Below are 13,458 nucleotides of genomic sequence, written 5' to 3' on the forward strand. Positions count from 1 at the left end.
CAGAACATAATACACAACAGAGTTAAAATGCGGAGGCGAGACGCCGGTAATTATGTTGATAAGCACTGCACTATTACTTGATAGTATTATCCGTAATAGTGTATGTACTCCGGCAAAATTGCCGTGCCGCCGGGTGGAGGTGGGATACGAATAATTTATTTTTTTGTCTGAAAATTTTTTTCCATATTTTTTTCGTGTACATTTAAACATCCTGGATACGGTAGTAAGTAGTTAGTCCGCCATTTTTGGGACACCCTATATATATACATAGTGATCACAAAAAAAAACGCCCCAGCTTATATCTTTCTTATTTGACATCCGATTTCAACGAGTAATACATCAAATTAAAGAATTTAAAAAGTACTATAAACTGAATATAAAATGTTTTCCTTAGCAACCCTTCCTTGCAAGGGTTAAGGGTCAACTTTATTTTTTTTAATGGCAACATACAATTTTTTTGGTACAGTTAGATTCATTATGTTTTTCTGAGTTTAAAAATATAGTACACCCTGTATATTTAAATGTCATTCTAATTTCTAATTCTAATAGGAATAAGTATTAGAACTTTATTCGTAACAGGCCATGAATTACTTATGAACACATTTTTGTAGTCATGGAAACAATATTTATTAAGTAATACCAACAATAAAATAACAATAATTTTTTTTCAACTGATCTGTTCAAATTGAGCACCATTTTGCTCGAAACACTTCGCGTGGCATTCAGAAGGCTTTCAGGTGGCGTTTCTCTGCAAGTAGTAATTTCTATTATTTCCGAAATATGCTTGCAACATATCCACAATTTCATTATTGTTCATTTTATTTCACTAAATTGGAGAAACAAAATTAAACAAAAATTACGACAAATAAAGTTTATTTTCAAAATAAATGTTTATTTTTTTGTGTTTCCATGGCTACAAGAATATCTTAAGTAATTCATAGCCTGTTACGAATAAAGTTCTACTTATTCCTAATGATTTGTAATTGAATTTTATTTATTTCTTATGTTAGAATAACATTTAAATATACAGGGTGTGCTATATTTTTTAACTTAGAAAAACATAATGAATCTAACTGTACCAAAAAAATTAAATGTTGATATTTAAAAAATTTAAGTTGACCCGTGATCCTTGTAAGATAGGGTTGCTAACGCCAACAATTTATATCCAGTTTATAGTACATTTGGACCCTTTAATTTGATGTACCGTTGGTTGAAATCGGATTTCAAATACGAAAGATATAAGCTGGGGCGTTTTTTTGTGATCACGCTGTATATATTCGTACATCATTACCTTGCAATGTTACCGTAGTAGATTTAAAATAATTTCTTCGATTTCCAAAGCTTCTAAATTCTCTATTATGCAGGACTAGATATTGGTAGCGAGTGATCTTGTACTTTGTGATAATATGTACGATTAGACGTAGCTGTCATTTCATACATACATATATATGTATTTCAAAATAATTGACCTGTTAAGTGCCACTTTCAAAGACCGCCAAATCAACAAATAAGTCCAATACAATTTTTTAAACATTTTTCTGACGTTTAGGGTAATCTTTTCTAGACCGTAGTGCACCGTTAGTGCGACATTTTTGGGACATCCTGTATACCGGATGTCCCAACGGTTTGGCAAAGTAGATTTACTAAGTTAATATAAGTTCTTTGAAAAATGTTATTATTTCATGTTATACATACAAGTTATGAGCACGGTTTAAAAATATTTTAGATTATACAGGGTGTTTGGTGTATCGGTGGCAACACAAACTTATATTTTTTTAAATGGAACACCCAGTATTTTTTTGCGTTTTTTGAAAGCTCTCGTCAAAACAAAGAGGAAGATACCACATTTGATGGGTCTAACTTCTACTGTTAGTAAACTATTCGCTCTTTTGTGTCCGGACAAACCAAACCAAACCAAACTTTGAAAATTTGTGAAAAATATAACAGATGATAATTATTTAGATTAGATTTTTTTAGAACATTGTAAATATCGACAATTTTATTGCCTTGTTGAAAAACATTAAGATTTTTACGATTACGTCGAAGGCGCTTCAAACGCAAACTCTTTATTTAGTCTTTTTTTTTACTGGAACACCCTGTATTTAGATATACCGTTGGATAGCTCTTTCAATGAGCGTTTAAAAGATTGGTATCTAAAATAAATAGTTTATCCACAAATTTCATTTAAAATATCATAAAATAAAATAATATAAAAAAAAAGTATGCCATGCCTATGTCAACATCATCTAATATTTCTCTTGACGAAAATGATAGTTTTTTTGAATTTAAATATCCTCAAGACTCAAGATTTCGTTTACGAACTACTCACTGGAAAATTAGTGATAAGGATTTAACCGACGCAGGTCCTTCAAACGTTAATATAAATCTTGACGAAAAATTCGGAAATGTCAAGAAATGTCACAATACAATTTATGAAGATAAATTAGTTTTTTCAATGTGAAGAGTGCAACAGGAACTTTAAAAATGAAAAGGGTCTTAAAATTCATAAAACAAGAATCCATGGACTAATGGGACAATCTTTTTTGTGTGAATCATTTTCCTCAAAAATTGATAAAACAAGGAAAAATGAAAAAATCCATCAAACTCCACCTACTTCCATGGATTATGAGAAACAATCCGGATTAGAAGATAGTCAACTTGATGGATCTCAACCATTATGTTGTACTCTGTGTCCTGGAAAATCATTTAAGGATAACAACAGATTGAAAATTCACGTAGATAAGTATCATGTCGATAATATTCTATCAACTTCTTCTACTTATTCTTCAACCGATTCAATAACAAAATTGCTAATTAATTTGAAACTTCAGTTAACAACTATTAGACGAATTCCAAAAGCTTGTAGACATTTAGCTGCAGATAAATTAAGTTCCATTATTAATAACTGTGTTTCGACCAAATCATTATCATCCTTTGAGAATCTTTTGCTTTTTTCATATAGAGCTTTCAATGTAGCAGAGAAATCTGATAAGTCGTTGAATAAGCATATAAAAGAAAATCTTTCTAATTTTGAAGAACCTCAAATACGAACTGGTTCTAAGAAACGTACAAATTTATCATTAGCTAAGAAAGTAGAAGCAAAAGTAGCCGATTTTGATATCAGAGGAGCTGTTAAATTATTGTACTTGGCTCGTTTTAAAGCTTTGCAATGCAGAGAATCAGGATCTTGGTTACATGCAATACCTTCTCCTAATATTGGTACTCTTTTAGATAACACTTCCTTCCAAGTTTGTATTGGTTTAAGATTGGGTTGTAATCTTTGTACACCTCATATTTGCAAATGCAATGCGAAAGTTGACGAAATTGGCACCCACGGTCTAAGCTGTTTCAAAAGCAGTGGTAGATTTTCGAGACACACTGAAATTAATTCCATTATCAACCGGTCTTTAACTTCTATTCATGTGAATTCAACTTTAGAACGAAACGGACTGTCTCGGGATGACGGAAAACGCCCAGATGGGATGACTTTAGTACCGTGGATTAAAGGTCAACCTTTGGTTTGGGACGTCACTGTTGTAGATACACTTGCAGACAGTTACGTATTGAAATCATCTGAAGTCTCAGGTTCTGCCGCTGAAATGGCTTGCAAACGCAAACATAGCAAATATAGTTCAATCATTTCGTCAAACTACGTGTTTAAAGGTTTAGCATTTGAAACCTTAGGCCCTTGGTGCAAAGAAGCCATCGATTTCATTAATGTCATCGGAAACCGACTTATCGCGGAATCAGGCGATTCAAAATCAAAGAAATTCCTTTTCGAGAGGATGTCCCTTGCCATTCAACGTGGAAACGCTGCAAGCATTCGGGGCACTTTTCCAGATTCCGCAATATTATCGGAAATTTTTGTATTATAAAACAAAAATGTTTATGTAATTTTTATAAACTAAAATTGATCTATCCAAAGATTACTTTGAAAAAAAAAATTGTTTAATTTTTAATTAATTTATTCCATACTTTTGCCGCAATAAGCACAACAAAATTGAACCATTTTGTTATATGTAATACCTAAATAATTAAAATAATCAAAGTAAAAAGGTACCTACTTTTTGTGGATATACCCACAATATTAAATCACTAATAGGGAGTTATCGCCCTGACTACGCTAAAATAAGGTTACCTTAAATTCATACGTTATTTTGTTCGAAATATCGTATCTCGTATGATTTTAGTGTTACGATATTTTGGCGTAGTCAGGGCGATAACTCCCTATTATGTAATTGTTTTTTACGATAGTCTGTAACGCTATCCTAGAGATATTTTCATATTTGATGGCGGAAACAAAAGACTGAGAAATGTCACAAATTTGTATTGTCAGTGTCAAATTTCTCAAAGACGTTCGTGATTTTGACAGAAATGCAGCAAATTGGCAATAAGAAAGTTATTAATCGTCGAACTAAAGACATAATTTGTAATACGTTTGATTATATGAGAATAACTTTTCCTTTTGAAGCACTGACAAAAATTGGTTTCCTTAGAATTTATTTTTTCAATCTATTCAGCGAAAATTTAAATTTACCTAGACATTCCTTTTTACGGCGTTTATGAGAAATTTGACACTGACACTACAATTTTGTGACATTTCTCAGTCTTTTGTTTCCGCCATCAAATATGAAAATACCTCTAACACACTAAACAGTAGAAAAAGTCATTAATTGTATCAAATAATAATTGTTCACTGTACAACCTTGTTAACACATCGAATCATCAGAAAAGATAAAACTAAAATTAAAACCAGAAAACATCCAAAAAATTACGCAGACATCGACCAGCTCTGTAGTTTTTAAATGACGGTTCCCAATGTTTTGCTCGTACCCAGCTGATCGCGGCTCTGCCCATCTCACTCTAATGTTCATCGCAATACCTCTCACTCGTCTACCCATCTATGTAACTATAAGATCATTGGCCGGAGGCAGAGTTTAATTTAGCGCAGCACTATTCGCCGGTAAGCGGTCGAAAATGCGCCAAACTAGCATCGACTCTCTCGAAATAAATCGTTTTGTGCCTGAGAAATGACTTCGGCCGGAGGCTTGCCGCGTTTACAGACGTCACGATTCATGTACATATATGACCATCGGGGGAACGAACGCTGTCGGGTCTCTCGAACTGTAGCCGAGCTCTAACGAGTCTTGACTCTTGATCACGCACCGGTGATCGTGTTCAACAGATTAAAATTCAACTGATTGTTACTGTGACCGCTATTCTCTGCTGTGACCGGTTTTGCCACGCCAATGGGATATTTTGTCCGCGCAGATTTCCCCCACCAAATGTCATATCTCAAGCCGGCCTTACTCTACAAGTGTAGATTGTAGGTGCTCCGATGTTCGTTTGTTTTTGTTTTGGATTTGAAATGGTCTTACTGGTCCCTGATCAAAACTCCGTATTTTATTTATTTTTATATTGTTTAATAAAATGAATGAAAATATGGAAATTAAAGAAATTGCGAAGATATTATTGATTACCTATTTGTTAAATCATCCATTTAATTCATGGTCTTATAACAAATTATTTGTAAAAAGTCAAAAACAGCCACAACCAAATTTAACCCGCCTTATTCATATGTGTAAGTGGAAAGCAGAAACGGTCATTTAACACTACGTGGTATCAGAAATGGAAATGACTCGTCGGAAGTGTGAACAAAAAATTGTTGTTTTGTTGGCCTTGCTTGCTATTTGCTGCTGAAACAGAAACCACGGTTTGGTCGCGTTTAGGATTTAATGATTTTAAAAATATTGTCCGTTGTATCGAACGACACCAAATTTCAATTACTGGGAAAACAGAACAGTAATAAGTTGTTTGTCAAAAAGCATGGCCAACTGTAATAAACTTTATAACATAAAAATTAGTCCAAATTTTAACAGAAAATGTTAATCTAAGAATACAGTATATCAATACTGAGATTTTAATAATACAAATGGGGGTTTTAAATGAAGCAAAAAATGTCATTCTTCTAAAGTTTTTGCTTAAAATCAAAAATACGATGTGGATAAAATGTTGTACTGCCTTTGTTGATTACCGGCAAATAAAACTCTTGAAAATTTAAACACTCGGCCGTGCAGCCTCATGTCTAAACTTTCTCGCGAGTTTTAATTTTTCCTCTTTTAAACTCAATCCGGGGACATGCTGTATATACCGGTGCTCCAAAATTCGTGGAACAACTCAGTGAGACAATATCAACTCATGTTAAGAAATTATTAGAAAAATAATTAAAAAATTCTATATCTTTTAGATTTGAAGATATGGGGGTTCAAAAGGTGCAGCTTTGATTTCGTCTATTTTAAATATTAAAAAAGATTTTGACTATTTGTTTTTTACTAGCCAATGTTATAATAATTCTGAATGATTGTGATCAGGTTCATTATTTCCAGCATTTCCAAGAAGTGCTTTTATGTCGGTTTTACCTCAAGTAACTTATGGCTACGTGGTTTAGATTTTTCTTTCTTATTTCCATTCCAAAAATGAAATATTTATAGTGTAACAAACAGGTCCATTTCTTCTACAAAAAAGAAAATTGAACATTTTTACCTGATATTTTAATGACTACTTAACAACGTACTGCTAAGCGAATTTTGGAGCACCGGTATACAGGGTGTTTGAAAATTGCTAGTACAAAAAAAACTGTGGCCTCTAGAAGCCCTAAGAAATCCAAAAAAACAATTTTTAATTTTTTTAAACAAAAGGGATAAAGTAACCCTATCCCAGCATATTTTACGCCTCAGGCGGGGCAGTATTTTTTAAACCTTGGTAACCAAGCGTGATAATGAAGGACTATACAACAATATAAAAAATAAATATTTTTTTGCAAGATTTTGGCAACTAACAATGGTACTAACAATGTTAACCGAATTTTTAGTAATTTTTATCTCGAAAACTAAAGGACTTTTATTAAAAATTTTTTTTGCCGATGACTTTAACTCACCATCACCAATTACCAGTATTTTTTTGTACTAGCAATTTTCAAACACCCTGTATATTAAAAAAAAATTATGGTGTATTATTAATATTACTATTATTACCATGTTTGCTCAAGCTTGGCTCCTCAACAACAAAACCCACGAGCCGCCACTGATACACGCCCGAGCAGAATGGCGTCAGTGAACGCGAAAATTGCACTATAGTTGAGATGGCAAGGACCTTAAAATACTCGAGCAGGGAAGTTGAATTTCCAGATGCGATATGGGCAGAACTAGTGACCTCAGCAATTTACATCCTAAATAGGACAGGAAAGTCGTGAAAATATGGAATTAGTCCTTATGAATTGTGGATGGGAAAGAAACCAAGAATCAAACATCTGCGCATCATTGGATCTTCCTGCTACGTCCGCATACCAGCTGAAAGAAGAAAGAAGATGGACAAGAAAACAGTAAAAGGTTTCCTCGTTGGATATGATGGAGACGAGCGTTTGCCGAATTTATGTTCCCAACGACCACAAAGTTATCCTGTCAAGAGACGTTCAATTCCAAGAAAGAATTGAAGATTGTATAAGCAAGGGCAAGCTACTGTTACGTTATTGTTTTCTTTACCCCAACAGGTTTAACAGCCTTAAATTTCCCAACTACACCGGGGAAAATTTAAACAACGATTTTCGTGACTGATTGTCTCCAGACCTGGCACATACACACACAAACGTCTCGAGAGCAAGACTGCTGAAAAGTATAAATGGTGCTTCACAAACACGGTGTTATATCAGGTGTTGGACTGCCACGGTACAATCCGGCCAAAAGGGCATAATTTAGCTAGCTCGTTTGGTGGTGGTTAGGGCGCCACCCGCGGTAGAGCTGGGTTCGATGAGGTACCTCCGCAGGTAGGGACTCAAACTAGGCCAGATGATGTTAATTACTATAAAGTTAAAATATAAACAACGTAGTTGGAGAGGGGGGTCCTCGAACTTGGATTTATTAGTGAATTAGTTGTTACTAAGCGTTAAATTACTGATATGCACAATTAATGATTATAGATTAAACGCGGAGGTTGATAGCTATCAAGGCTCTTACAGAATTATTAGTATGTATAACGAAATGATTAGTCAGTAAAATATGAAAGGCTAGTAAGGTTGCTCTGAGGGAGCGGTTGGAAAAAGGGTAGTGACAAAGTTGAAATTATGGGAATTGTTTGATCATTTGCTTGCCGTTCCTCCTAGTGCAGGTGAACTTAGCTCCTCGGTTATAGCGATTGCTGCAAGTCGTGGCGAGATTCGTAAATCGGCAAGATGATCGAGATTATTGAGATTGTTGGAATTTGTTGGAATTTTCGAGATAGTCGGGATAGTCGGGATTTGTTGGACTGAGGTTGTTGGGCTTGTTGAGATAGTTGGAATTTGTTGGACTGAGGTTGTTGGGATATTCTACAAAATAAAAAAAATCTGCTGTAAAGAGGCGATATCTAACATCATCCGCATATACCTCTTGGCAAAGAAAATACCCAACGGGTAGTTATCGACTGGGAAACCAGAATATTCGCTCTATTGTGCCCAAGACTGCTGGTGATGGTCAATGCCTAAAAGAGTATCGTGAGGGCACGGTGATTTTATGCGAGAGACACATACCTCTAATGCCTATATCCGTAAGATCCTCCAAATGGAGCTGCAGGGTACAAGGCGCGGTAATTCTAAACAGACGGTATACCTTGACCCTTGAAGACTATGGTACTTTGGAAATCCCAATATAATGGTAAAGTTTGCCCAAAATAACCACTTCAGATACGGCACAGGTTGTTAGCGTCTCTGTTTTCTGACAGACAAGATTTTTTTAGAATAACAAATTAAAAAAAAGAAAGGTCCGTTGCTAACCATGGATTTCTTGATGTTGCAAAAACCAAACGATAGAAAAAAAAAATAGTGACAATGTTGCAAAAACCAAACGATAAAAAAAAATAGTTACAGGACAGAAACACAGATGTTATTAATAATTATGTTTAATCCTCGTTTCCTAATTATACAGTGAGACAAAATTAACAAACTAAATCCAACCTATATGCCACTGTGGGCGATACACTGTAGTCTATGAAAGGAGGTACCAGGATATAGCTCAAATGTTACTCCGAAAACCAAGTTAGAGCATTGACTCTTACGACAAAAAAATTAAACAAGATTAACAATTCAAAATGTAATGTTAAGAAATGAACAGAAAAGAAATGAAGTGGTCCAAAATGATACGCTGAAGGCGCTTAAACACTAGTAAAATTTACAAAAAGTGCCGGTACTACCAGGCTATATTTAAGATTTAACAAATCAATGAAATTAAAATAAAACTTCCCTTACACCGGGCCTGAAGCTTGGAATCCAAAGAGAGTCCCGGGAAGAGTGAGCTGGAGGAAAGTCCTCCGAGCCCCTCTTCCGCCGCTGGTCTATCACGCCGTCCGTATCCTCGGAAAGTCCTGGGGGTCCTTCCTCCCCTCGACCCTTCCTAGGGATAAGCGTAAGTAAGTCAGAGTTAGCCCCGGTGTAAAAAAAAAAGATAATGAAATGTGATAAGGATAAAAACCTCCGAGAGCCAGCTGGCGCGTCGTTTCTGGCGAGGTCACTTCAGGTCTGATAACGTGAAACTACGTAAAAGAAATGAGCCAAAATGGCGGACTGAAAAAGAAAGACGCTGAAGGACCTTGCCAGATAAGAGTTGCTCCTGGACTCGGGTTCCTCGGCCAGGGACAGTCCGGTGCGAGGTCCTGTTCTCTGGTGGGATCCTGGGGGATGACGCCGGCCCAACAGGGTGGCGAAAATGATCCGCTGACGCGTAGGGTCGATGACCCTCGTGAAGGAAGCCTATATCCGCCGCAACGTACGGTTGGAGTTCCTCCTGGACGATTTCCAAGCCGCTTCGGTCCTCCTCCACGGGTTCGCCAGCACCTGTTGCACTGAGAAAAACACCCCCTAATCTCCCCCTTTGAGCACAACACTCACACACGGATCGGTCGTAAACCCTTCACGAGTACTAGGGCCCGGATTTTAGGCAATTAAAAAGTCGGAAATAGGTGCCTAAAATAGTCCCTTAAACTACTGCAAATAGTCCCTTAAAAACTGAAAATAAGCCATACTAGGTCCTTAAAGTTGTGGTTAATTAAATTAAAAAATGTGTTTTTAAAGTTTTAAGTAGGTACACACAACAAGATATTTACTAATTATTTTTTATTAATTAATATACAATACTACAAGTTTGTTAGTTATTTACATTGTTACGTATTTACATTGCATACAAGATATTGCTCTAAATTTTCTACTTTAAAACATTGTCGGTTATCCACCAAAATGGACTTATATTTTGAAAAACTTCTTTCTACCTCGCAAGAGGTAATGGGCGCAAATTTGTAATAAATTTCTTCCATTTTGGTGTCATGTTCCGGCACATCTTCACCTCTAAAAATTCTTGCCAATTCTAGAAGAAATTTGTATCCAGGATTTTTTTCAGTAACATCTTCAAGTTTTTTTAATGCTACTGCTGCTACAGGGCCTGGAGATTTTTTTAGGGAGGTAAATACGTTTTCAACAATTTTGATTGAATCGGTTAAAGGTAACCCATTTTTTTCCAATTGAGTAATACTTTCGCAGATTATTTTAAAATTACTGCGAACATAAATTAATTGGTTTTTTATTCCGGGTTTCTTCATTATAGACTGTGCTTTTTGAATAGCAACAGCAGAACTTCCATCAAAGGACATGACAACCTGTGAGTAGTTAAAAACAGTTTAACAATCAATTAATTTGCTTATCTTTTATATACTTACTTCTTTAATGGAATCAAAGTGTTCGCTGTAAAACATAGCAGCCTGAAGCCATGTTCCCCATCGTGTTAAAATTGGCTGTGGAGGCAGTGGCATTTCTTTTAGTTTTTCTTTGTACATTTCAACTCTCAAAGGTGCCTTAACGAAAATTTTTTTCACGTTCGAAATTAAATTATCCACATCTTCATATTGATAGCGAATTTTTTCAGCCACTAGATTTAAAGCATGCGCTAAGCATGTGACATGCACAATTTTTGGATAAAACACCTTAAGGTGTCTACCAGATTTTATCATATATGGTGCTCCATCCGTTACAAACAAAAGAAACTTTTCAGCAACAACTCTGGTACTCCACAAGATTTCTACGCATAGAAATTTTAAATCAAAATAAATTTAAAAAAGTGAAAAACCCTTACCTAAAGATTGATTTACGAATCTAGCTATTGTCTCATGATTTGTTCTTTCTAATTGTTTAGACGCCAAAAGATAAGATTTTCCAGGTTCATCTTCTGAAAGTTTCCCAACCAGACAATTCGCCACATATCGCCCAAGTGCATCTGTTGTTTCGTCAACTGAAACCCATATGTTAAAAGGATCCAGCTCATTCCGAATGCGGTCAATAGTCTAAAAGTGAAAATAATTTTAAATTAAATATTAAAAGATAGTATGTTCATACATCTTTGTAGCATTTTGGTAAATAATTTTTCCGTAAAGTAGACTCATCCGGAATTTTTCTACCACAATATTTTGTCAGAAAATTCTGAAACGCAGGATTTTGTAGTTTGTGCCATGGTATATTGGCAGCTAAAAAGACGTTACAAAGTTCCATATTGAATGTACTATTTGCCGATTCCTCCAAGTTCTGTGTCAGCAACGTTTGCCGAAGCGGTGTCATAATGTTCTCTTTATGGATGGCCGTTTGCTCATGCTGTTGCAAGTGACATTTTTTTTCGCATATAAACTACAAAAAATAAAATTTTCAAATAAGTAAAAAATATAAAATGACATATTTTTAATTATGCTTAACTTACCAGTTTACCACAAGCTTTACAAAACATTTCTCGGGTTGATTTTATTTCATATAAATCTTTCTTGCTTGTCCACTGTAATATTTTTTCGCGTAAACTAATTTTTTGTTTCGGCATTATGTTCACTTTAAACAGGTTCACAAGAAACACGACCACTGCACGGAGATAAAGTAAACGAGAAATGACAAATTTGTAATGCTTATATTTACGTCTCCCACCAAATTTCAGAGGAGATGGTTAATTTTATATTTCTTAAATTTTTAGAAAATGACACCCTTAAGGTTTCTCTTATTGTTTCACTTCGGGATTTTAATTTTCGTTTTTATGGCAAGGACCATTTTATAAACGTTAAAGCTTCTAACAATACCTAAGTATCAGAAAACATTAGACCGCGTATACCTGCACCCCTTCGAACAGAGGCAAACAGATAAACTCTGTAATTTATGCCAGTCCAGTCTAATGGTTTGTGGTACTTAGGTATTGTCGGAGTATTTACCGCTGACATCATGGTCCCAACCGTAAAAGCGAAAAAGTAATTCCTGTATTGTACTGCACTTTGTACATTTCAGTAATTACATCTCCTTAAATTTTAAAATCATAAAGCATTGTAAATTTTATTGAGGTACCACTTTTACATTTTCAATACCGTAAACTTCCCAGAATTCGAAAATTGGGAAAAAACCGCAAAAATGAAATTGATTTTTGGTCATTTTAGGCATGTTCAGGCAGTTAAAAGGTAAAATAGGTATTTAAAGGGCATTTTAGGCCGAATAGGCAGAATCAAATATGGCTCTAATTACTCTAATTAAGCCAGAAATCATTTATAGACAAGTTTCATACATGTGCCTTAAAAAATAAAAATAGTCCATTTTGCCTAAAATCCGGGCCCTAACGAGTACTAGTCGAGAACCTCCAACATGGCGTCTGTTCCACCTTTATATCTTCTCCCCTGCTCCCGCAAATTTGTGGCGGCCGGCACCGGAAGTCGGGGTCCGAGAGCCCGTTCTGGAACGTTCTCGAACCTTCTCGCATTTACGATTTACCGCGAAATTTAAATCGTAACACAACCTATGAAAAACATCGAGAACGAAGATCAAGTTGAAGAAGAAGAAGACAGACCCGACGAGCAAAAGACGGACACTGAGGGGAAGTCGGAGATCAACTCTGAGGGCAGTCAGAAGTTGAGGAAAGTATCAAGAGGTGATGAAAAATACAAGACTAGGAACTAGCTGGGAGACATCGATGAAGAAGAAGAAACTTCTCAACACACTTCCGGAAGAGTTTTAAGAGATCGGTCGATGATAGTAGAGGAGTTTGTAAATCAAGTGATTGAGGATCCTGCGACCTTTGAAGATGCCTGGAGAAGCGAGAACTCAGCTGAATGGAAAAAGGCCATGGATCGCCTCTTTGAAAGAAAATCAAGACTGGTCGCCAAGGGATTTAGTCAGCGTCACGGCAGTGATTACAGCGAAACTTTCAGTCCAGTGGCAAAGATGGGCACAATTCGTTCAATTCTCAGCATCGCACCAAGTGAGAAGATGCATCTGATACAATTTGATGTATCAACGGCTTTTCTGTATGGAGAGCTTGAAGAAACAGTATTTATGAGACAACCACAAGGATATGAGTATGAAGACGGAAGCAGCAAGGTTTGCCAACTTAAGAAAAGTCTCTACGGTCTTAAGAAAGCGCCTAG

The 13,458-nt window shown here is 35.7% G+C and overlaps 1 protein-coding gene across 1 annotated transcript; it reads right to left on the reverse strand.

Moving 5' to 3' along the window:
- Positions 1–9,081: 9,081 nt before the first annotated feature.
- On the reverse strand, positions 9,082–12,683 carry LOC138126797 (uncharacterized). The gene is made up of 5 exons (XM_069042571.1): positions 11,766–12,683; positions 11,411–11,695; positions 11,151–11,358; positions 10,738–11,096; positions 9,082–10,677 (listed from the first exon to the last, which is right to left on the reverse strand). The coding sequence occupies exons 1-5, from the start codon at positions 11,877–11,879 to the stop codon at positions 10,189–10,191; spliced, it is 1,455 nt and encodes a 484-aa protein (XP_068898672.1). The 5' UTR covers positions 11,880–12,683; the 3' UTR covers positions 9,082–10,188.
- Between the last annotated feature and the right edge of the window lie 775 nt (positions 12,684–13,458).

The sequence above is a fragment of the Tenebrio molitor genome, chromosome 3, assembly GCF_963966145.1.
Source record: "Tenebrio molitor chromosome 3, icTenMoli1.1, whole genome shotgun sequence".
NCBI classification, from domain to species: domain Eukaryota; kingdom Metazoa; phylum Arthropoda; class Insecta; order Coleoptera; family Tenebrionidae; genus Tenebrio; species Tenebrio molitor.